At 41.2% G+C, this 26,387-nt stretch overlaps 1 protein-coding gene across 1 annotated transcript in view; it reads right to left on the bottom strand.

Moving 5' to 3' along the window:
• LOC106483857 (neural-cadherin-like) overlaps nucleotides 1-26,387 on the bottom strand; it is a 58,515-nt gene that overhangs the window by 13,860 nt on the left and 18,268 nt on the right. Inside the window, 20 exon segments of the mRNA XM_067290013.1 lie at nucleotides 199-302; nucleotides 304-381; nucleotides 1,205-1,299; nucleotides 3,305-4,924; nucleotides 5,862-6,148; nucleotides 8,550-8,693; nucleotides 8,856-9,042; nucleotides 10,155-10,282; nucleotides 12,791-13,037; nucleotides 13,968-14,135; nucleotides 14,254-14,426; nucleotides 18,435-18,605; nucleotides 19,812-19,980; nucleotides 20,355-20,512; nucleotides 20,515-20,526; nucleotides 20,888-20,993; nucleotides 20,996-21,038; nucleotides 21,977-22,226; nucleotides 25,388-25,499; nucleotides 25,912-26,116. Coding sequence (XP_067146114.1) covers nucleotides 199-302; nucleotides 304-381; nucleotides 1,205-1,299; nucleotides 3,305-4,924; nucleotides 5,862-6,148; nucleotides 8,550-8,693; nucleotides 8,856-9,042; nucleotides 10,155-10,282; nucleotides 12,791-13,037; nucleotides 13,968-14,135; nucleotides 14,254-14,426; nucleotides 18,435-18,605; nucleotides 19,812-19,980; nucleotides 20,355-20,512; nucleotides 20,515-20,526; nucleotides 20,888-20,993; nucleotides 20,996-21,038; nucleotides 21,977-22,226; nucleotides 25,388-25,499; nucleotides 25,912-26,116 — 4,457 coding nt within the window.

Below are 26,387 nucleotides of genomic sequence, written 5' to 3'. Positions count from 1 at the left end.
TTTTCCTTCCTGGATGTGCCTCCACATACAGCATCAGAAGACCATGCAAACAAAGACGCATTTTCAAACCATCATGTAGAAAGCTATTAACTCTTATCATAAGTTTAGCAGCATTAAAATTCTAAGTAACAGAGCAATAATGTTAAAGAGGTAGGTTTCAGCATTACAATCCTAAATATACTTCATCACATTGCTTACCTTTTATTCTTATAGATCCAGCATTATAAAGGGCATCACCTTTGATTTCCTTCACTGTAACCTTTACGGTTGAGACCACATCTGGCCAGACACCATCAATGACTAACTCTTATATTGTATGCTCCTGGTGGGGTTCCTTCTTTAATAGTCAGCAATCCTGAGTTATCATTAAGCATAAAGTACCTGTAACAGGAGTTAAGGCAAGGAAAAAGATACGAGAAGTTAAAGAGCTAAGATGTAATAATTATCATTGATGTTTTTCTGATCCACTTCATTTTGCGAAAGCTGTCAGAGACAGCTGATACGTTCCCTCACAAAGGGACAAGGCAGAATAAAACTTGGTTATACTTGTATTCTTTTGGCACCAAGCGACTCCACACCAGTATATAGAGAAGGTTTCTACCTGCTCTAATGCCATAGAAACTGGCTAGCAAGACTCAGGTTACTAGCCACACCCTTCCCTTGGAAACAGTGCAAACTCCTAGTTTAGATACATCACTGAGAGCGACTCACACTAGGCATAACCCACCTCTGTCAAAACCTCTGAATGGCACATGTACATCCCAGCTCTCCTCACAATCCAGCCAACACACATCCAGTACAAGTAAGGTCTTAAAAATAGTGCTGACTGAGCAATACCAACTCTCCAGGAGCTTGTAAGAGAGAGGATGGAAATTAGTGTGGTTTTTTTTCTGTAGCGGCTCACTGATATTGCCTACAGATATGACTGCAAACAAGGCATTTGAAGTGGTGTTATAGCAGACAAGGCACATCAAAAAACACTGGCCCATTGAGCAGCAGGGAACGGATAAGTTTGGCATACAGCAGTATTTATTGTGGTACCATACTCAGGAGGGCTTTTGGAGAGCTACACACAAACTTCTAATCAACAAATGTTTTTGCACACTTGTCTCCAAAAAAAGATAGTTTAAATACGGTCTACATTTTTTGGAGGGGGAAAGGTTCTCTTTCATTTCACACAACTTCCATTTTTCTTTCCAAATACCTTGATGTTTTTCCTTCAAATTGGTAGATTTTGTGATCCCAGTCATCATCGTCAGGGGCACGAACCTGGCCCAGTACAGTCATGGGTAGGATACCTACAACAACATAGCGTAGATGTGGCACAGTCAGAACTCTCACATTTATGCACACCGGTGCATGTACACAAACAGGCCAGCCATTCAAGTCTTACTGGTTAGTCTTAAGTCTAAAACCTCTAGAGAAATATTTGTGATGATTCCCTGGGGAAGATGTGTAACAGTTTATAAAGACCACATACCGTCCTGCTTATTGGGTGTTTGCTGTATGGCTACACAGATTTAATTCAATAGGAGGCTACCTGGAAAAAGCAGACAGGAAGGAAAAACTAAGACACCTCTGAGGAAAGATGTAGGAGATGTTCAGAAACCATGCCAGAACTATTCATTTTCACTATTTTGGCTGCAGTGTCCAACCAACTTGTAGGCCAGTTTAGACAGGAATAGGAAAAGGATTGGGGTTTGAAAGGATAACAAAACAAAACATTGTCAGGGTTGCAAAGGGGAAAAGACAATAGCAGTTTGGAGGCAACTACAGATAGAAAGGATGTCCAAAATACAATAAGTAGGCTCATTCTCAATAGATGGTGAGACTTCTGGGTGAGACAGAAAGCAGCACGCATTCTGCTGTTTTTAAATCCTCTCAGAAAAGCTCACAAATAAGTTTGTTTTGTTTTGTTTTAAAAAAAGGCCATTTATGAAGGAAAGATTTGCAGGTGTTTGGATTCATACATCTACTGAGTAAAGAATGGAAGAGACACAAAGGAGAGGAAAAAATGTGGGATTTCATCTTGTAAAAGTGAACAGCACAAATCCTGCCATTTGAAGGGCTGTACTCAAAAGGGAGAGAAACCTGTAGCCCATCTTGCAATTATGACAACATTCATTTGATATTTTGCATGAGACTTTATAAAGAATGCTCTGATTGACTCCTGCAAGATATGAATGCAACAGGCAACACAGTAGTAGCCTTCTGATCCTGTCCTCAACTTTATATTCAAAAAAAAAAAAACCCACATTTTTCAAGACTTGAACAGTCCCTCCCAGGAATTAACAGTACAGATGAGTTTATCTTTTAAAGAGGCAACTAAAATGGAATTCAGGTATAATGAAAAGACCTGATAGTTCACTTTGCTAGTCTAGAAGCAGAGATTTTCAGTATTTGCCATAGCTTCTCAGCAAAAGGCAACCAGACTTGGTTTCAACTTTACAATAAGCTGAACTTGAAAATGAGTACCCAACTGACAGAACAACATTTTGATATAAATAAATGACCAGCAGCATCTATACAGAAATATTTTCTAGTGTCTCCATAATAGATACTCTATTTAGTGCTATGGAACCAGAGGATATACACCAGAGTGGAAGAAGAGGAAGGAATGACCTAAGCCCACATGGAGGCAAGCCTCCGAAAACTTTATCTGTGTCATTTAATTTGCTTTTGGCTCATTATGTAGGAACACTGGATCACAAGAGAATTGCAAGCTAATCTCCAAGGCAGGGAGAGGAAGGTGGCCTCTGTCCCACTGCCTGCAGCCAGGATTCATAAAAAATTTTCCCATAACAACAGTTGTTAGCTGAAGGTTTATATGAATGTCTCAGGCAATTCACATATGAGCTCAGGTTAAGAGTATTCACTAATACTGAACTGACTATTCAGTATTCAGTAAAACTGAATTCAGTCTGGAGGGGAAAAAGGTTCTCTGAGTATTAAGACTTATTGCTTCTCAGCAATATTATGAACTTCATTAATCTTTTTTTTTTCCTGAAATGTTAATGCTACTGGAAAACTGCACCTAAAAACAAGGACCATTACTCAAGTCTGACAGAAACGTGCATAGAATAGGAGCCAGCTATCCTCTTCCTTCAAGCCTGGTTCAGTTTCTTCCACATACCAAATAGCCCAGTCCTGTGCCCCACACCACACTACTCTGTGTGAGCTCTGAGCACATTTTGGGGGAATTTCTAAGATGTTAGCTTATGTGGAACAAGACAGAGTCCTTTCCTGAATCTTACAGCTGCTCCTTTGGCCTTACTGTAATACTTTGAGCAGAGAGTGATTTATCATCATAGCTGTAAATAAGACATTCCATGTAGCCAGGAGAATGTGGGTGGTCATTTTGGTCCCCAATATTCACAGTTAATGTGCTGGCTGAGCTCACGGGTGGCATCCTGCTGTCTGTGATCAGGATCGGCAGGTAGAACACCTTGTGCACTTCCCTGTCAAAGGTACGCAGTGCGGTGAGCAAGGCGCTTCCGTTATGGAAATCCTGCAAGTTGAAGTTAGTCATGCTGTCGAAATCACTGAGCAAGTGAAAGGAGAAAGGTGCTCCATTAGCAGCAGTGTCTCAGTCCTTAGCGTACAGCAAAGTAGAGGTCTCGTTCATTTGGACGACCTGTGGAGAAGCTGTGTTTTCTCAGACCACTGGGTTATAATGAGCCTCAAATTCTGGTCCATTATCATTTATGTCCTGCAGAGTCACTAAAACAGTGGCACTACCAGTCAGAGAGGGCTGCCCCATATCAGTGGCAATAACAACAAGGTTGTATTTATATAACACTGTCTCATGATCCAGCAGTCCTGCAACTACCACCCAGCCATCACTAGCCACAGAGAACTGGCTACCTGGGTCAGATTTGCTTAGCAGATGGAAAGAAAACCTTCCATTCAGGCCAGAATCCAAGTCAACAGCAGAAACCTGAACAACTTTGGTGCCAACTGGGACATCTTCCCCCAGTGCAGCCACTTCATAGAACTGTGGGTAGAAAACAGGAGCATGGTCATTGGAGTCCTCCACATGGACCACACAGTGAGAGATGCTGAAGAAATCCATGTCCTCTGCTTTCACGGTCAAATTGAACAGTCTCTCGTGAGGCTTCTCAAAGTCAACCCGCTTTTGTAGCCGGATAAGCCCACAGTTGTTGACTTTATCTGTCTCTATGGAGAATTTGTGGTCATTGTCCCCATCAAGGATGCTGAATGTCACCATGGCATTTTCTCCCTCATCTTCATCCACAGCAGATACTACTGCAACCTCAGTGTTAATACTTGCATTCTCAGAGACAAATGCTGTGTACATCCTTTGCAGGAAGACTGGAGCATGGTCATTTACATCAGACACCAAAATAGTGGCCTTGCCTGTCCCAGTGAGACCTCCTCCATCTCTAGCTTCAGCCACTACTAGGTACTTGTCTTCCTTCTCCCTATCCAGGGACCCAAGCATGGTATAGATGGTGCCACTAACTGAGTTAACTGAGAACAAATTCAGATTAATTTCATTTTGGACATTCTGAATGATTCTGTATGTTAGGACAGCATTTGTACCAGCCTTTGGGTCATCGAGGTCCACTGCTGTCATGTCCATGACAGAGGTGTCTGCTGGAGAATCTTCAGGGACATGGCCCATAAAACAACCATCTGACACACAGAGGAAAAGGGGCGGGTTGTCATTCACATCCCTCACTTCTATGATCACATCTGCAAAGCCAGTCAGTCCCTCTCCACCCTCATCGGTTGCAAGAACACGAGAGCACCATGTTGATCGCTTTTCACCGTCTAGCCTTTTATTTGCAGTGATCTCACCTGTGTTCTCATTGATGCTGAACTCGCTATTGGTCCCCTGTCCATGCAGGGAGTAGTTAATGGTGTTTTGATCAGCCTCTTGGTCAGAGTCTGTTGCAGAAACCTAGGATAAACCACAGCCTGTAAGTCTTTATGTAAAAGAGAATGGGAAATCACTGTTCTTTTATTGAAGGCAGTTGGTATTATGCAGGCTAAATAAATAGCATGCATTTTAACAACAAACATGTATTGCTTTGAGCCATTCAGATCAAGTACTCTTTCAGTAAACATTATGCACAGCCTAGAGAAACAAAAAGATCATATTTAAACAGACTAATATGTTCTACTTCCCAGTATATTTTGCAAGGAAGAAATAACTGCAGTAACAACCAAGTGGAAATAATAATAGATCTGTTGAGCAAACTTTTTGGAGTTGGAATGAAAAAGCAAACAGGGATTGTTTCTCTCGTAGTGGACAGGAGGCTGTGTAAATCCCTTACCCTCCAAAACTGGGTAACCGCACATCCGAGCTGACTATTAGCACGGGCCAGAACTAACTCCCAGTTCTGGATCTGCATCCAGGGATTGTTTGGGAGAGAGCTAGCTGGGCTAACCAAAACCATGCCAGGGACTGCTCTAACAACAAAACGGTGAAGATGACTGAGTTCCAGAGTCAAAGAACATTCCTGGGCAACTTTTATTTGCTAGTATAAATACAGTGAAAGAGTCTGCAAACTTAAATGCATGAAGTATGCTTGTGCCAAACATGATATGCATATGCAGTCTCTCAAAATCTGCTAGTGCAACACCTCACTTGCTTTGTAAAGATAAGCCAGTACATTTTTCAACATTTCTACTGGTCAAGAGAGCAAGTCTGTCACCCATATTCAACCACACTCTCTTTATTCTCTTCTTTACAGAACACTGCTAGTTGAATCCTAGAGATCAGAAGAGCCAGGGCTCATCCACTCTGATGAGGCTGTCTCTGAATTCATGTGCTTAAATGAGGTTGAGCTGAACAAAAAGCCAAGTTCTGCCTTGCTTCAGGCAAACTGATTTACCTTTACAACAAATACAGGCAGATCCATGAGCTCCTCCAAGACACTGCCCTGGTATTCATTCTGAGTGAAGACTGGTGCTTCCTCATTCTTATTCATGACATTGATGATGATGAGAGTGTGGTTCTCCCATTTTCCATCAGAAGCTACAAGCCGAAGCTCATAATGTTGCTCTTTTTCGTAATCCAGACACTGAGCAATGAAGACAGTGCCAACCTCCAGTTCCACATCGAAAACTCCCTTCACATTTCCTGATGTGATCTGATACCTTAGTTTGGCTTGTACACGCCCTGAATGCTCAATACAGCTATACATAGTGGACATGTATCCAAAAGAAGCCTTATTTGCCCAGCCCAGAGTAGGCTGTTATACTGTGTGTGGGAGATAAAAAAAAAAAAAAAAAAAACACCCATGAATACAATGATCCAGGTATGTAATTGCAAAGGATCTGTGTATGGGAGATTTGGGGTTGGGTCTGCATTTATATCCACAAATATAACTTGCAGCCACAGTCAAGCACTTCTTTATTGATAATGAAGGAATTGTGTACCTCTAATTTCACATGTATTCATTTGCTAATAATAATAAAAAGTAATGCACTATTAAAATATTAGAAACTATTTTGCTTAATGTTTCCTAAACTTCCCATTTCAAATGTCAATATCTTTTAACTTTTTTTTTTTCTTTTAAACCACTGGATGGTGCTAATATATAACAAAAGCCCTCTATTTTGAGAAAGAATTCATCTCACTGTAGAGCCTTCCATTTGTACAATCTGAACAACAGTTGTTTGGCTGCTGCAAAGTGTTTAGGAATAAAATAGAAAATTGCTTTGTACTTCATCTTACTTATTTGAAAAGAAAAAAAACCCCATGACACTGTGTATTCATCCTACATCACAGGACAGAAAAGTTATTTCCCAAATTAACTAGATAAAACTACTGTTTAATTAGTGGAAAGCATGGTCATTGTTTGAAGTTGTCATCTGTGGATGAGGAGACTGGAGAAACGTGGATGGCAAGAAAGCAAAAAGGCCGTGCTCCACATTGTTTAGTGCTTGGAAGAACTTGGCTCCCTCTACAGCCTGTCTCCCAGTGTCACTTGCTAGCTGCTTTTGCCAAATTCTCTCAAGTGCGGCAGTCAGTTTTAAATGACCTTTTTACTTCTCCATCATGGGCACTAAGAAGAACAGGCATTAAAGCACTGCCACTGAAAGGAACAGTCAACTCCAATCTGCTCCCAGCCACACACTCCTCTGGTGCTCCTTTGGGCTGTGTCACCAAGGCATCAGCTTGCTTTCTTTTTTGCAATAGGTTTGTTTTCCCCCAGTTTGTTGAGCTGGATCAACTCATGAAAGGGGCAAAAAAGCACCAGCAGAAGCAAAGACAGGAATTGATCTGTGGTGCATGTCCATTGGACTGCCTCGGCCCCTCTTGTCTCACCATGCTATAAGGCCAGCTTCACAACATATGAACTGATGCAATGGTGTGACCCCATGTGACCGACCGATAACCCCTACAGTGGAAGAAGGCTCAGAGGAGATGGGCAAGGGCGATATGCCCATGATGCTCAGGGAATGATGTACGTGTGACTGACCACAGCTGTTGCACAGAAAACTGACTTCATCTTAACACAAAGGGGACCAGAGGGTGGCCTTTGTTCTAGATAAACAGCTACGTCTGTTGAGTGGATCAGTCGACTACATCACAGTTGAGGGGTGTAAATGCTTCTCCCTCATCAAAAAGTGTGAATGTCTCCCTGAACTAGCCAGATCAGCATGGGCAGAGTGGATATGTGGCTCAGCCCAACACAGAGTGTAAAAACTGAACAACTAACGAAAGAATTTCAAAGAGAGCAATGGTCTTGAGCCAGTTTCAACCTACCCATTCCTCCCTGTCGACTGGGGACGGTGAACATATTATAGAGACTGGTAAAGGGAATCACATTTTGTATTCAGTATTGTGACTGAACTGTATATTGAAATTGCGATATTTTCCTAAGTGCAACTTACACTTTTATTTCAATTTCAGTATATTGCTGTATCACTCTGCTAAATCAAAAATCCAGTGTAACATCAAAGACCTTCAAATAAGTAAATTTTTATATTAAATATTACACCCTCCATGTGTGGATTATCTAAAAGAACTTGGTTAGAGAGTATTGGACTCTGACACCCCAGAGAGGAGATCTGACTCTCCCCCTTTTCCTTCTTTATTCCTGCCTTCATGTCTGGCTATGTCATCCCACATTTTCCACTGCTTGTCAGATCATTCCACAGATTCAAATTGTTAACTAAACAAAAAGCACACAGGTTAGGATTTTTTGCAGTGGTGAAACTGGCTCACAGAGAGATCCAGCAAGCACTGGAGTCAGCACAAAGTAAGCATGTGGTCAGGAGTGAGTTGTTCTTGTGAAGTTAACAGAAAGGTTATGGCTCTAGATGATTTCATTCTATCCTCAAAATATTGCCAGACTACGTTAACCCTTATACAGGAAACTTGAGCTTCTTAGTAAAAGAAAATACTCTCATGCATCCAGAACTTCTCTCTTCTCTTTGGCAAATGCTTGAAATTCCCATTCATCTCCTGAACGAAAATTTGTTTGCCCAAGAAGGAAGCAGTCCTATGGAAAACGCATAGTCATACTAACAGGACTAAAAAAGACAGACATGCACAGGGCAGGTCCACTCACCCTCATCTTCATCATTTGCTGTTGCTGTCACAACAGGACTTCCAACATCCCTATCTTCATCTATGCTGATCTTGTACACTGACTGAGGGAATGCTGGAGCATTGTCATTCACATCACTGACAAAAATCCTTACATAGGCTGTGTCTAAAAATGAGATGCAAGAGGCATATGCAGACTAGAAGAAATGGCAAAGGTGGAACATCTTGCTTTATTCCAGATATCTCACACACATCTCAAGTCCAGAAAAGTTAAGGAACCCAACCTCTGATATCACTTATCAGATATATAATTCTTTACTAGTCTTACCTGTGTTGGGTTGCCCATGAACACCAGGTCTGGCAGATTCTGAAGAGTCCTGAGACTGAACTTCAATCAAGTAAGAGGCTCTCTTCTCTCTGTCAAAAGATGCATGGGTAGAAATAATTCCTGCTTCAGGCTCCATGGTGAAGAACTGGTAATCCTCACTTGCATCTTTCAATATTAAGTAGTGAATCTAAAGAGAAAATATTTAAGGGAGGTTGCATTTTCCACTTTCACTTGTACGTCCAAGTACTGTGCCTGCCCCCGCCCAACACACATTTCCCCAGTAGCTTCCCAAGAGTCTCTGCAAAGTAGCAATGCTTTGAGGAAAGTAAGTTCATTCAGACAGAATTTTTTGAAGTCTGTCCACTTTGAAGAAAAAAACCCAGAACTCTCAAACAGAAAAACAGCTGTACCTATCAGATCAAAGCCCATCAAGCCCAGTATCTCATCTCCAGTGGTGACCAGAGACAGTTAAAAAAAATCATGAATAACAGAAAGACAGAAAGTATGTAATGACACCTTCCCTAATACCACCTGCCTAGCTTCTAGCAACCCACCACACTCCTGATATCAAAAAGTTAGGGCTGAGAGTTTGGGTCCCATTCAAAAATTTTTTCAAAAACAGCCATAAACAAATGAAGACCTTAATGATGAAAGACGTCCTTACTTTTCACTTGAACAAAGGTTTGGCTTCTTCCTTTGAAAAAAACATTTCTACCCCAACCTCCACATCATGCAGAAAGCATGGCCATGCACAGTTCCACTACATAGGTTACTCTTCAGAAGTTGCAAAACAGCAATTACAAAACAACAAATCTCTACTAGCCAGAGTTCTCTACCAGAAGAGTTGACAGGATTTTTCAAAAAGGCCCAGGAAAACATGCAGAAATGAGCAGTTCCCTTCATAACACTACTTTTTCCTTGGGTCAGGTTACTATGACAAGAATGGTCAAACAATAAATAATGAGCTAAAGGGGCAAGAGTTTGGAGACATGTTCTGCAGCCTCCTCCAGTTATCATGTCATGGGAGCAACCTGGAGAATCAGGCAGCAGTGCTTTGTCACAGATGCTGGATCAGGACGAGTTCAGGATGACACAGGATCCCAAGACTGAACAGAACCTTCTCTGCTTACATCCCATATCATGCACTTCAGACCCAGGCATATGTTAGACAAATGCTCAACAACTGCTGTAGAAGTGTTTGTGGCTCACTATCCTATCATTTGCTGTCTGTGCACTCTCAGTGATCACAAAAGTAAAACTTGTCTGTTGGGAAGAAAAGAACTGGATATACGGTCAAACCGCTCCATGTAGGCCAGAATCCAAGTCTGTAGCTAAAACCTGAACCACAGGTGTGCCAACAGCAGCTCCTTCTGGCAGAGACACCTCATAGTTAGAAGACATGAAAAATGGAACGTTATCATTGATGTCTGCAAAAGGAGATGATTGGGACCACAGTGAGAAAACATACGAAAAATTTTAGAACTGCATTTAATTTACTGTATTTTTTCACTATCATAATTTTACCTGGAGAAAGAACTCATTGTTCTTAGTAAGAAGCAGTCCTGTTTTTGGTCTTCCCATTTTCGTGGAACATGGCAGAAGGCACTCTATAGACCGTGAGCAATTTCTGGGAGACAGCGGCCTAATTTCAGATAAGACAGTAGCCACTAGCTAACAATTTGACCAGCAGTCTTATTATAAGCCCATGAATGTCAGGACCAGCAGGCTTTTCATTCAGTCTGTAAAGAGCTGGTTACCTACTGAAGTCTACAGCAGAACCACTCACTGTAGCTAATTTCAGCATGTTATTATGGGCTGATTAACATACAATGGAAATTAAATTGCGAAGTCTAGAGTTGATGAAAAATGTGTGTAAGGCAATCTTTCTTGGTCTTTGCAGGAGCTCTCCAAGGCACTATAATCAGACATTAGGCTGTAGGACCCAACAATTACTTAGGATACTGCTGCACATTAGCCTCCCCTGGTCTAACTATTGGCTGATGTCTGAAGGAATAATACTGATCTTTCCACCCTTCTCATCCTGTTCTAAGCAATGGGATCCTCCCTCCCACCAGATGGATCAAGCAATTGTGTTGCCACATGGTAAGACTGCTCATTTTGTTGCTCTGACAGAAAACTGACTTTCTGGGGAGAATGGGGCTGATTGACCTAACATATTCTGCAGCTGTGTAATCACCACATCCAATGCAAGAGAAGACACAAAAGACTGCACAGAGAGGGGCCTCAGAGAAAGAAAGGGCTGCGCCTGTAGTAGCAGTCTGCAGTCAGACCAGATTAAGTGCAATGTGAAGCCATGCTCTAGTCAGTGTTGTCTTGCTTAATGCTTTTCTTCTTGCCTGACCCCTGCAGAGAACTAAATGGGAAAAAATACATTCATTACTTTGTAGGTCAGCTTCTGACACATTTCCTCCCTTAAACACTCTGTGTAGGAGCCGACGAGCACAAGGATACAAGGGACAGGCAGGAGAATTGTGACAGCACTGACTTGGGTCAGTTTAAACTGCTCTGAAATCACATTCTCCTGGTCAACTCACAACCAATCAATCTGGTGATGTTCTTCATCTGGAAGAAGACTAGATTGTGAAGTGCTACATATTCCCCTAAATCTTTTTGCATTTTTCACAACTTAACAGCCGCATTTTAAGAAAGTCATTTTCTTTTGTTGCTGCAGAATGCCAAAATAGAAGGGCTATAATCACAGTTCCTCAGAAGCATCTGTCTTTATAAGAGAAGCGGACAAAATGCTTAATATCTCATTCTGTGAACCCTTAAGCACACATTTAATTATACTACTGCCATGTGACTCCATTGATTTTGACACACAAATATTTACAGTATCAATGTCTTCTCTCTTAGAAGTTTAACTTGCTTTTTCCCCCACTAATGCATGCATGCTCGCATGTACATACACATACTTTTTTCATATGGAATACTACGTTATTGAAATAGGACTTTTGCTTGTGAGCAAAATGAAGTTGCTACTAAAGTCTGGTACAAATAATTGCACTATGGAAAAATCTTTTGGGATGTGGTCATTTATGTATAATGAGGCTCAGACCCTCACTTTAAGCACTGCTGCTGTACACATCAGAAGAGTTTTTGCACTGGTGGATTGTGGAAGGCAGGATAATGCTGTGATAAAGTAAAGCAGAGGCGTCGGATTCTCATTCAAATCACTGTTTCAGGTCTCTCATTTCTATGGTGGTGACAGAGACAAATGTTTTTACTGAAGACTTCACTTATTCATATTTGGATCCTAAATGACCACATAACACAAGTTACTTGCTAATACTTCAAAAAGCAGGGATTAAATCAGACTTACAGTTTTTAGTAGTTTTACAGGAGTGGAGCCTTACAAACAGAGCCCACTGTAAGCATGGTTAGGTCATATCTTTGAAAAATTCTACCTATTGTAAGCACCTTTGTATTTTCATTTCTACAGTTTTAACCTCAATGTTAAATAGAAAGTTCCTAATGTAAGAAAAACCCAGACAGGTTGGTTTTGTGTTTGATATAATCTATCTGTATACTGTTTGTCTTTCTACAACACAGAAAATTCCTAGTAATACAAGTCTGCTTTCAACAACATGAAGACATTTACTAGATTTCTCCTCTTATCAAAAGAAAAACTTTGCAATTACATTTATAAAGGCAAGTGCTACAGTGTTGCATAAACATTCACACAGCACATTTTTGCATTAGCACATTTCCACATTTTATAGTTGCACTTAGAAATTGTCCAACAAACAAACGTTTTTATGACTGTATGCAACTTCCTTTTATAGGATTAAAACCGTCCACAGAATTTGTAGGTGGCGAGGAATCTCATGTATGCTACATCATTTCAGGGTTTCATAATAAAAATATCAAAAGTATTGTCCTGAATGAGCTGTTCTAACAACAATGGTACTTACCTGTTATATTGACACAGACAATAGTAAAGGAAGGTAAAGGAGTCATTGCTACATTTTGTGCCCAGACTCTCAGAGTGAAAGACTTAGTTGTCTCAAAGTCAAGTGGTTCAGAAACTAGAAAAGAAGCAGATCCATCAGCTCTGTTTGGCTTCAGATAGAAATGAACTGGCATGTTAGTCTCTGGAACTTGACCCTCCAGGTTATATGTAACCCTGGGATCACCAAGAAGGGAGGTGGCTTTGATAGTCTGAAGAAAAAAAAGAGCCACCATATATGTTCATGAAGTGCTGGGTTGCAAGTGTTAAATGTTCAATTTGATGGCAAGAACTGTGCAGGCATGACAAGGATAACGGACAAAAGAGAAACCATTTACTTTCATTCTGCAGAGCTGAGTTTAATTTTACAATATTTAGATTTGCTGTAGCTCTTTAATCAACAGTAAATTCATCTGCCTGTACACATGCGAAACAATAACGGCATCACTGGCTAAAGAAATTACTCCTCTCTCTGCCTTCCACAGCAAAGGTAATCCAAAAGGAGACTGTTTCTCCACTGAGTTGTACATTCAACCAGGCAAGATACAAACAAAACCAAATTGTTTGAACTTCTCGGATATCACATGCAGGAGGAGGAAGGCAGACATTATTAGCAATTTACAGAAGAGATCATCCTTAAAAAATAAGTCTGTACAGGTTAAAGAGAAAGGTTTGGGATAGAAGAGCTCCCAACACAAACTACTGCTAAAGTGGAGGAGACAAACTGCAACAGTAGTTAAGGGCACGTGAGAAAAGCTGTAGGAAAGATTTCAGGCAGACAGCATATTTCAGGCAGGATGAAGGAGCAGACAGCTAGCCCTTGGTGCAAACACTCAAGGATTTCTTGCACAGGCAGAGCATGGATCTCATTTTTGTTCAAAGATGCTGCCTGTGGGAGCACACCCTGCAGGCCATTAGTTTTAGGGATCACTGGGAGAAATGCTGCCAGCTAAAATGCTAGTGTATCCTGCAACAGATATTCCTGACAAACCAGGAGTACACAGTTACGGAGGCTGGCAAGAAAACAGCACAAAGCAATACGTTTGCAGAATGGGCATGCATATATGCCCATTCAGAGCACAAGAGAGGAAGAAGGTGAAGTGAAAAGGAGAGGGAAGGAAGCAATCATACTTCTAACATACCACTATTTTGGTGTCACAAATGGTGTTTTCAGGGATCGTTACCCAATATCTGTTCTGCTCCCAGCGGGGTGGCTGACTGAGTGCATTAGTGATAGTTATGGTCAGCTCCACAGTGTTACTTCTGTTGCCTCCATCTGTTGCTACAATATAGCGACTAATGCGTGTTGCCTACAAAATGAAGGGTAGTTTCAAATCATCTTGTACAAATCAAGAGATTGCAATTAACACTCTGCAATGGATTTGAGGGGTTGAAGGCTGCTCTATTCCAAGCATACTGTCATGTTACCTGGGAGATCTGATGGTTTACATACACCCAGCCTGTGCTGGGGCTGATCTGGAAGTATTCCAGTTCGTGCTCTAACACTGAATATGTGATGGCAGCATTCACACCTTGGTCATCATCATGAGCAGCAACACAAAGAAAACTTGTCCCCACCAGAGTGTCCTCACGGAGGAAATCTTTGAAAAGACAAACGTATTGTCAGCAGGCCTTGCTCTAATTTACCATGCTGCGTGTTATAGAAATACTCCTGCATATAACAATAGACAAAAGAGGGATCTTCACAGGTCCATGCCAAGCTTACAGCACAGGGCTGCTCTTCAGACATCTCTCATGTAGGGTTTCACTGATAATCTGGAAAAGACTAAATACCTGGGCTGGTCTGAGACAGTTCCTCACTGCACCAAACTACTGTTTCAGAGCAGTTGGTTTCACACCAAAAACAGATTTTACCACTGCTTTTCCAATCAGGATAACATGTAAAACCTCAGAGTCTCCTTCACATGAGATTAAATGTTTCTTTAATGAGGCAGGTTATAAAGTATAGTCACTAAGAGAGTATCCACATTTTTCTTTTAGCTTTCCCTTCCCTTCCCCTACATGTTGGGTTGTTAAGAAAGCTGTTAATGAAGCAGGTTTATTGTTTTCCTGGTAAAGTTTTTGCTATAAAGCCTTGCTGGGATGACTGTGCCTGTGGGGTAGAGCTCTAACTCGCACAGCAATGCCAGCAGCTCCCTCCCCATCACTGTTCCCATCCTCTCTCTTAGACACAGGAATGACTGCTACCTCAGAGAACATAATTTTACCAAAAGAGATTATGCTGATCAGGAGATTGCTCAGTAATTGCTTTTTTTTTTTTTTCTTCCATGTAGACCATACATCACCACATCAGCCCCATGTCACAAAGTCCCTGCTAACCCTCTAGCAGGACAGTTCTGGTGACTCTTACTCCCACAGCTCTGGGTGCTGCTGTCCTTCCCCGGCTCCCCGCTGCCAGTGCTTGCTCCTCTCCCCAGCAGTGTTGGTAAACCCCACACCCACCCACATTCCAGATGCTTCAGATCACAGTCCCGGCTACTGGGTTAAACTACTGATAACAGCAGACTGGCATCAAACGGAATTATTTATGAACTGAATTAATCCTGAACTGGAGTGGCAGAAACAGCAGCACCAGTGGGAGGCAGTAGGTAATCACAAAGCATAAGGATTCAGGTTGTAGTAAAGATCCCCCTAACAGACCAGCCACAGCCAAAGAGTGTTTGGGAGAAGCTGCCTTGGGCAAAGGTATAATGATAATTTTCTATATGCCCCTTTCCTCGGGTCTCCCTGTTCCCAGCAATCTGCAGCTTAGGGACCTCCTGAGATATAGATAGTGCCTTTGTGTCAGTAGTCCTAAATGGATCTAACCTTTTTTGAACCCACTTTTATAATTAGCATCTAAAAATCTGTTGGCAACAAGTTGCACAGCTGAAGAACCTATTGCATAGAAGAGTTATTCATTTTGTCTGCCTAAAGCTCGATTCTTGGCAGGGACATCTACAAAATTATGAGAAACAGTGAACAGTCATTTCCTAGTCCCCTCCTCAGTGCTAGGCACAGTTCTATATACAGCCATCACATCCCTGTCACCTGTCTCTTTTCCACACTGAAGTCTTCAACTTGTTCTGAGTTTGCTCCTGTTCTTCCAGCCATCCTCAGCCATACAGTCCCACTTCCTTCTCCATGCAGGCACTGGTGCTTGCCTGATCCTGTTTTGAGGTGGTTCCATGTATTAAGAGAAAACTTCTCTGTCAGCTTAGTGTATTGAAATGGTCCTGGCAGTGGAAAGGCTGTAGCTGTTAGACACTTAGACAACTCAGCCTATTTAACCATGTCTTGTTCAGAAACCACTTTGTACCTTTGATTTCCCTTCTATGCCTCTATTTTACTATATAATTTTGAGATAGAACAGAGTTGCACACAGCATTTATACAGTGATATGGTCATGTTTTTTGTTTTGCTTTTCCTCCTTCTTAATATCTCCAGTCTCTGGCATAGGGGCAGTAAAATCAAACGACCACAACTGCTTGCTCAATGAACAGGAACTGGAGTTTAACTAGCTTCCCTCCACCCCCCAGGACATTTAGCTGGCCTACAACTCATGTCCCTGATATGCCAATACAGCCGAAGCTGCTCTCAGAAGAGATTTACTGGCACTGAAATAGAAAAATGAAAATGGAATTTACTGGTAGGAAAAAACATAAAATATCCTTTGTCCTGTGTTTATATTTATGCTTTTATAGTCAAATCTTGTTAAATCACATTGTAAGAAAACATTCACAATTACTTGGGCCATACTGTCCCATCTGATGTACTTCTGCTTGCTGCTGGTGTAACACTAACAATTACTACTATACCATCCCTGCTGGCATAACACTAACTATTACTATACCATCCCTACTGCATACCATTTAGCATTTGTTTAATGATTGCCTTCCATGCAGATGATAGGATGCATGGCTTAAAACAGGGATTTGACCAACATCCTAGTGCAGAGGAATAAAGAACTAAGAGTTTCCAGGAAGAACAGGAACTGAGGACTGACGGCATTTGATCTTGTTAGAGAGGAAACTATTTTTAATTCTGTGACGTGCAAACATTGATTACTTATGTATAGATGCTTGAAAAGTACTATCCATAAAGTGACCTCATTATCTGTAGTTCCCCCATCCCAAAGGGCTGCCTTTGTTACAGGACCTTTGCTGGTTCCCCATGTTTGCAGAAAAAAGAAAAAAACCTGTCCTTTCTTCAGAAGAGCCAGAGTTGTCATAATTACAAAATGCAACCTCACAGCTTCACTGCTTTTGGGGGGGGGGAAAAAAAAAAAAGGAAGAAAAAATCACTTGTAGTTCCATCTGAAGGACATGTTTGAAGGTACAGTAGAAAGGTTTATCTCTGCACATACACCACCTTTACCTCAAGGGCTTCTGTGGTCTGTCCCAAAATATTTCTCTCTCTCTCCAGTGAGATCATTCACACTGCTGCTCAGTGCTGCTTTGGTCAGACTTAGAGAATCCACTGGCAGGAACGCAGAAATTGCTATTCTCAATCAGCACATCTTAACTAATATGGCACTTGAGTTAGTATAAGATACTCTAAAAGGTTCAGAACAATTTTCTTTCTATCCTTGTGTATAACTAAAAAAATATATATATATTTAGATTCTTTCCAAAGAGATCACTTTTCCTCCTTATTAAAATGCTGTCATTCACTCACAGCCATACAAGCATCCAACCTCTTTTTCAATCCTTCTAAACTGTTGGCCTATGTGATGCTAAAAATGACTTACAAACTATTTTTGTTTTAACAGTGCATTGGTCAACTGCTTTGCCCTACGAAACATTTCCACAGAACTAGCAAAACATCTCCAAAATGGATTTATCACACGCATCATCAACTGCTTATTGCCATCCTTGGGGAGGCAATCATGTAAGGAAGAGTCTGTCCTAGGCCAGCAACTAGGGAACATGCTTGTCATTTATGGATGACATCAATGCAGAGAGTTCAAAGGCACTGAAGTGCAGGATTCAACTGAGAAACAGCAAGTAAGATTAAATCAAAGACTGATGAAAAGCACACCAAGGGGGGATGAAAAGGGAATGGTACCAGGACAAACAGGGGTAGCTAGCTCAGCAGCACAGCTATAGGAGGGACCGGGGCTCACAGCCAAATCACAGGCTACAAACTAAAGATTTCAAGCTGTTTGACAGAAGATAAAGACCACTCTGGCCTATATGAACAGAGGTACTGTATTAAAGAGACACAGATGACAATTGTTCTTCTAGTTGGGGTTGATGACTTCTCAGCTATAACGTCATGTTTTGTTTCGAGACATTGAATAAAAAATTCAATTTGCAGAAAAATTGGACAGGGAAAAGCCACAGAGGAAAGGCATCAGATCTGCCTAATCTGGAGGACTGAAGACTGTCAGTGTTTTTAAGAGTATTGCAATGGTTAAAACTCTGTTATAAAGAGGACAGAGATCAGTTCTTCATATTTCCACTGAGAATGGGGTAAGTAGTAACTGGGATAGTCAGCAGCAAATAAAAGTAAAGTTTGGTCACCTAAAAAACAATCATTGTTATATGGAACTACTAAACAGGTTCATGCTACAGTACTGGGATAGGTAGTTAAAAAAAAAACCTCACACTGGTAGCGCCTGCTTTCAAACTTGGGATTGTTGTCATTGACATCAGCAATAAAGATGGTGATCTGACACACACCGATCAGCGGTTCCTGTGCTTGGTCTGTTGCAGTAACAGAGAGCGTATATTCTCTCTGCTTCTCTTGGTCAAAACTCTGCATGGTTGTGATGACTCCTGGGAACACAGACACCTCCTGTTCTGCATGTCACTTAGCCTCAGGACTAAATTCACAGACCAGGATCCAGTAATTCACTCCCACAGGAGGAAGCTGTGATGGCACACAGCACGGCTGTATAGCTTAATCCACATCAACCTGCAATACGTGTCTTGGACAAGACCAATTACAACTCCCCTGTCTCCAGTTCTCCTCACACAGTCAGCAGCTCCTCCCAAGCCACTTACTGCCAGTGGTCAGCAGCTTTCTCCCCTGCTGCCCTGATAAGGAGCTTCAGTCTAAATACCTTGTTATTTCACTCCTCGGGGAGCACAGAAATACCTTCTCCTCCTCCTTCCAGCAATAGTCCAAAGACAGCTTGTTATTACTCTGGGGAAAAGTCATACCACAGAAGGCTTAAATGATGCAACCAAAGTTGTCTTTACTGTGGATGCTGGAGGCTGCCTCACTGAATAGATTAAGCTGGGATTGAGCAAAGTAGCTCAGTTAAAAAAGCATAAAATTTCCTCCCAAAGGTCAGCTCTTCTGACAGTTTCCCCCTCTCTCAGCTCTTCTTTCCAGCTGTGAAACTTTAAACTGGCCTTCCCGAGGCCACTTCAGACCTCTCTCCACTATGCTAGAGTCTAGGATTCTGCTTCTCTGGCTTTGACCCTTCTATTCTATCGCTGAGTCCTGGACACTGACAAACCCCATGTTACTGTTTTGGCTATAGAAACCTCAACAACTTTTACTACCCAGCTCCTTCATCTGAAACACATCAAGAATGCCTGTCACTGTCCTTTTCTGGTATGAATGTGTTGCCTCTATGCACACTACACTGGATTTCCTATTTGTGCGTGAGATGAGTAAGAACTGTCAGGTCACATTAAAGGGAAGTACCAACTCAAGCCGTTAAACGTTTACTTTCTACTCTGCATTTTTACAGTTACAATCAATCCAATATGAAAGTAAGAGATTCAGAATAGCTTGTTACCTTTGTAGTGAACTGGGTTTTGTTTCCCTACTTAATTCGTCATTTAAATCAGCATCATCTTAATCTATATGCAGGGTTACCCATGTACTCTAAGATTCTTTCAGTATTTACTCTATAAGTTGTTATAGCTAACCCAACAGTTACACTGTTAAAGCGTAAGCCCACATACACACACTCATACAACAGTACAAAGGCATTTTCATTCTAACTCAGTAAGCTGAAAGCTACTAGCCTGTGTCTGGATCAATGCTGAAGCCTAGGGAAGCTCCATCTCGGTGCATGAGCCCATATTTCACTTCTCCATTCAGGCCGAAATCTGCATCATAGGCTTCTACCTGTAGCACGTGTGTGCCTGGAGGCTGGTTCTCCAGAACCCAGATGCTGTCGCTGTAGTAAGTGCACTAAAAAGACATTCAAAACCCAACCCTATTACACAGGGCTACATGATTTAGCTACCCAGTTTCAACATTTTTTCCAGCACATTTGAGGAAAAACTCAGAAAAAAACCACTTCTAGTACTTATAATCACTGAGAAATCAAGTTCTAAGGGAGAAAAAGAAAGGGGGAAAGAAAAGAAAGACCTTCCTCTTCAAGTATCAAGAAAGCTGACTGTGTGTTCCACTTACAGGTTCATTCTGTTCCGCAAACACAGTCCCTTATGTCCACCAGTTATCACAAGAAATCAAGAAAGAGTCTGTAACCCCCGTTATGGACAAGAAAAGAATATCTATCTAAGATCTTTTATCTTAGATAGCTAGATAAATCAATATCTTACCTCTCTGAAGACAGGTTTATTGTTATTAATATCATTAATTCCTACAATAACCTCAGCAAAACTGCTGAGAGGAGTGGGTCCTCCAGAGACATTGTCATCTATTGTGGTAATGTTCAGTACGTATTGTGGGCCTTTCAGATTAGGCAGTGGTTTCTGCAGAGTTTAATGATACCTAAATTTGGGAGAATAAAGTGTTGTTTTATTTTACCATGTAAACAAACAAACAAAAAAAAAAAAAGAGAACATTACATTTCTCTGCCGCTACACTGTTCGTTGAGTTTGCATTTTGGCTGCAAAGCACAGGATTCAGTCATCTGAGACCACACAGTTCCTGGATCAGGACCTCAAATTTTCATTGATATTTGGAAAATGAAAATCATATCAGAGGGCTAGTTCTTACTGATATGAAGCATCCCCATTTGCAGATTATCTGAATAGAATGCTTGCTTTATTTATGATTTTTGACACAAAGGTGAAGCACAGTCAAGACAGATTAGAGAGTAAATAATAGTGTTTAAAACCTATTTTCTTACCTTTTTGACTATCCAATTCAAAGTTGCCCTCCTCATTACCTCCTGTAATCAGGTATAACACCCCATCTCCATCAGGGTCCTTTGCCTGAACAGTAGCCACTGGTACTGGAAGGTACTGGGACCAGCATCTTCTGAAAGGAAAGTTCTGTAACTGATGCACATAAGGGAGCAATTACAGCACATTCACTATCAGAATAACCATTACTGTGTTAACAATCTGCCACTGATTACAAGTTCATTATGAACGCAATTTTTTTAAGCTCTGGACATGCAAGATCTTTAACCAGTTTAAGACAAAAGGCTTTGAATATCCATGTTTGGCATAAGGTATGTATTTTAGGATTGTAATCCAGCAATTTGATACATCTGATTTCCAAGGATCTTTTAGAAGGTATCAATATGCACTATACTACACTGCATTGAAAACCACGATCGCTTATCTCCTCTCCAAAGGATGAGAAAAAGGACTAGTATCCATCATGCAAGTATTTCTTATGTCCCTACATATTAACAGAAAGCATCAGATGCTAGAGAGATGAATGTAAAACAGTATTTCATTTTGTAAATACATGTATGTACATTTTGTATTTTAAAAATTAATGTACCTTAAACTTACACAAAAAATAGTAATTATATTCATTCAGGAAAGAAAAGAAGACATTTTAACGAAGCAGGGCCTCATGAAGTTAGCTTATAATACAATCTGTTGATGATAAAATTAATTTCAATGTTTGTTAACTACCATCTTCATCTGTCTTATATTTTACATGGACAATCACCTTCAGACCTAGGAGTCAACACAGTTAAAATCACTCCCCGTAGAGTTAAATATTTTATTCGTTCTGTTATCACTGTATAAAACAGTTGATCTAACAAGTCAGTACGCCAGCACCACAACTGGCGTATTCCTTTTTTTGATACAATCTAGAAGCGAGACTTCTAAAGCCTTTCCTCATACAAACTGCCCCTCGATTTTGCTGGTACTTATAGTAGCACAACAAACAAGGTGACCATTAAGCCAAGCGTAATTAAGATTATACATATGAACAGTAGCTCTAGAAAACAGAGCAAGTGTTAAACCTAGCTTACACAGACTGGGAGAAAACAGGAGCCTCATCATTCACGTTGGCCATTCGAATTTGCACAGATGCCGTTCCTGTCCGAGGGGGATGTCCTTTATCGACAGCTATCACCACAAACTCATACATATGGTTTGCTCGCTCAAAGTTCAGCTTCTGGTTAGAATTGATGACCCCATGATGTGTGATGGAAAAATCAGCGCTCTGAATAAAGTAAGTGATCTCAGCGTTGGAGCCAGAGTCACAGTCTGTTGCAAGAACTATTAGAGAACATATTTAACAGAACAGTCATGCTGCAAAAGTGGTTTGGTTACATTATTTCCTACCTAAGAAATCTGAGATACTTTTCTGAGAACAGAAGTCATGCAAATCTGTTCTATACATAAAAGCATTATTTTTGTAGTAAGAGTTTGGGAATCCAGCAGGAGACTGGGAGGAAAAACAAAACCAAAACAACTCCTCCCACCCCCAGCCCAGCTTGACTGATCACAGCAACATGAGTTTGCAAGGGACCAGCGATCCCAATACCACGCAACACGCTCTGCAAAAATAGCAATCACCACCGGTAATTACCACACAATCAATATGCACATTGTTAGAACATTATCAGTCATAAACTGTGTCCTTGCTCTCTCTCTGGGGATGCCGTTCGAATTTAATTAGCTCCCAGCTACGTGATAACTAAAGTACTTTTTAATTACCTGGCACTTCAAGGTACAAAGCGTAATTAAACATCCTTTCCCAGCAAGTGTTTATTCAGTGCACTCAGTTTCCCATCTGTTCAGAAGCAGCAAATCAGCAGAACAAAGCGCTAGAGCTTACACACTGTATCAAAAGCTTTTTTTAAGAGCAGGAGCTCACCTCTTTAATTATCTTGCCATTTTTTCTAGTCAAACAAAGAGGCTTCACCTCATACCAACACTGATTTTTAAACAAGCTCCTTATTCTACCTGGAGGATTCAAACGCAGCCAACTCAGTAGCAAAAACTCCTTTGCAATACATAAACATGATTCCAGAGCATGTAACAAGCATATTGCACACCCTAATAGGCACCTATAGTTTCATTCAAAAAGGCAAAAACAAAATGTGGGAGGAAGAAATAATGACCCATAATTATCAGAATAACAACTCAAAATAGGAAAGGAGAGGAAAAAGAGATTTCAAAAAGAGCTGTGAAATATTGTTCTACTGACTGCAAAAAACAACTAGTTCTGCCTTTGGAGAGTTACTCATCTCAGTTTAAAAAGTTGTAATAGGTTGTTTAACATCTCTGTGCACTACAGACTACAAAAGCAAGGGCTGTAGAATTAATCACTTCCCTTGCTGTACTGAAAACCTAAATATATTACAAGCTCAAGAAAGACTGAAATGAAAGTGGCTTAAACAGTTAAATTTGGTGGTCAAGCAGCATTTTTAGAAAGACATGCAGATAGTGAAACATGTATTTTGATTCGAAAAGTTCTGATCTAATCTACAGAGCCATATCTGAGACGCTGTGACTGTTTTTTAATTCACAGAACTACATTTTGCATGCTTAATGATCATACATTTTTTCCAGTTTTTCTCCTGCAGACATGGAATGCAACGCTTACTTGGATGTGAAAAAGACGCACCTTACTTCTCAAAAGCAACTGGACATTTCCATCCATCCTGTAAACTGTTTGTAACCTGACTGCACTGCAAAGGTATTTCAAGGATCATACAGAGACTACAAACAGGTCTGTGCCAGCTCCACCTGTGCTCTGAGCTAGCTTAATGCAAGCTAACTACAGTTCAAAGCCTAGGTTTTTTAGCACAAAGTTGCAAACTATAACTCAGCACTGCTGGCAGCTGAACAAATACACTAAACCCTGCTCAGAGCATATCTCTATGCCTTTCAGCTCATAGCTTGTTTGCATCCAGACATCTTAAAGTACGTGCAGGGAGCACAAACTTGTCCATAATGACTAAGCAGATGCACCAACTCTGTTAGTGCAGCATCACTATTACATGATACAAGCCAGACTTTAATTGCACTAAAATAACAATGGTTGGCAACTAAGACCTACATTTACATCGTCCACAGTGTTAACAAACAGCATATATCATGGTAACTTTTTCATTGTCATTGATCGCAACACAGGCAGCCACAGAATGGCAAAGACTGTCTTGAATTTGCATTTCCTTTTGTTTGTGGAACATCCTGAGGTTGCAAAATCCCATCTAGTCCTCAAGGAATTATAGCCAGGGTAAGAGCAGCTTTTTGTGAGATAGTATGTGCTCTGGCAGTCAGCTTCAGTGGTACAGTACTTACCCAGCACACGGTGCAGGTGACTGCTCATACCACTTACTTGCAGCCTTTACCAAATGCTGTTCAGCCCTTCAACACCAGGCAAGCATTCACCCACTGCTTTTCACCGACTGTCACTCTACTCCCACCTAGTGCTTTCTAAGATGGGTCTTTCTCTTGAAATTTACCCTGTATGGCAAGACAATCAAACTGGATGAAATTGTAAACCTTACTGCACAGCTTTGCCATTCTGCTTGCTTTGGACATCAGGGTACATTTTTCCCACAATGGGGTGAATTTTGATCAGCATTACAAGTCTGATGGAGAGAACAGCATTCATCTTTCCAAACAAAATCACATACCTGGGAATTTTTAGGAGTTGGTCATCCTAATCAACTGGCAACTTATTCTTTCTCAAGAGCCATTAAACCAAAAACAAGTCACAATACAATAAGCCATAACATGATAAGCCACAAGCATAAAAATAAAGTTCACAAGCTTTTCAAAGGTTTCTCTTTTAACGCTTTGTAAGTCAATGTTAAAATCTACTCAAAACTACTAAATTTCCATTAAAAAAAAATCCCTTTTTTCTGTAACATATTAAGAAAAGAAAAACTAGTTACAACTGCTTTCAGGGAAAAAATGATGGCCAAGCTGAGTTAAAGGAAAGATTTAAGGTAAACATGTTATGGTGGTTCAATAAGTTACTGCCTGCCACCTAAACTGCCTTAACTACTCTTGCGTGTATCTTTAAACTACCCCAATTGCAAGGTATAACATAGGGTCATCTTCATTCCAGCTGACTACAGCCACACAGTTCACATGGGAAAAGTAGCCTACAGGCAACTCTGGCTGTTGAAGGATCCCACAGGATCCTTCCCTGGCTATGTCTACGTGACCCAGCACAGAGCAGTGAGAAGTTACCCGAGCTAGCACTGATGGAGCAAGCAGAAGCAGCAGTTACCTTGGCACTGATATGTCCTTTTTGTAAGTCAGCGCTTGACAGCTTGCGCAGGCTACCACAGCTATACTGCCACCAGGACTCAAAGCAGTGTCTCTGCAGTGCTTTCTCATGGTAAGAATGTGAACACATAGCACAAACTGACAGGCCTGTGACCAGGCTGAAGGAAAGGTACCAGACAAGCATTCACCTTGCAGGAGAGAAGCGCCCACAGGAATTATTTCAGGAATGTTGTCTCTGCTGTAAATGGAGTGCTGGAATTCAGGAGAACAGTCGTTTTCATCGGTGATATGGACCAGGACCTGAGATAAAAGGACATGCTGAGAGAGAATTTTAGTTTCCACACATAGGACAATGGGCACCTCATTCTGGATATTGTCTGGGCATTCATTGCTTCTGCTGCTGTCCCATCCTTGCACCTTCAATGTTAAACTTTTTCTCACGCTGTTCCTGGAACACAGAGATGTATTCTCTTCCACTTCCAAGTGGATGGGAGGCAAAGTCAAAGACAAATAACATGGGCAGTATTTTGCAGAGCCTAGAACCAAATCCACATCAGAGCCCAGCCTTCTGCCTTGATGATAACAATCCCTCCTGTGCACCATTTATCTTCACATGAGGTTTCTAGGCTATGTGTGTGTGTAACTAGCTCAGCTAACGAAGTAATGCAAATTGAAGAGGCAGTGGCTAGGGAAAGTGAAGGGATTCATGTACCTCAGTCATACTGCTAAGAGTGCTCTCAGCCTCCACTGCTTTCAGTAAGAGGTGATAGAGGTGGTGCTCGCTCTCATAGTCCACAGGATGGGTCAAGCTGAGCTCTCCGCTCTCCTGCCTCACCCTGAACAGCCCGCTGGGGTTCATCAGCAGAGTGTACGAAAGAGGCTGGCTCTGGAAAGAAACAGCATCAACAACAGCTACTCTGTAAAGAACAAGGGAATAATCCTTCGCTTTAAAATGACAACAACAAGAACTGTCTCGGGAGTACCTAGAAGAGCTAGAAGCAGAAAAGGTGAATTTCCCACTCTTTGTCAATGCCATGCTCAGTTTTATATTCAGACCAAAACTCCCTGTGCTACAGAGAGCCCACCTACCCCCTCCCTTGTCACCAAACTGATCACCCGACATAGTAGAGCTGGGATAAGAATGCACTTCAACCTCTTACTAACACGAAAACATCTTTCTTTTTTCCC

The sequence above is a fragment of the Apteryx mantelli genome, chromosome 2 (assembly GCF_036417845.1).
Source record: "Apteryx mantelli isolate bAptMan1 chromosome 2, bAptMan1.hap1, whole genome shotgun sequence".
In the NCBI taxonomy this organism is placed as follows: Eukaryota; Metazoa; Chordata; class Aves; order Apterygiformes; family Apterygidae; genus Apteryx; species Apteryx mantelli.
The sequence above is the reverse complement of the archived record's forward strand: the minus strand, read 5'-3'. Positions and strand labels throughout refer to the sequence as shown.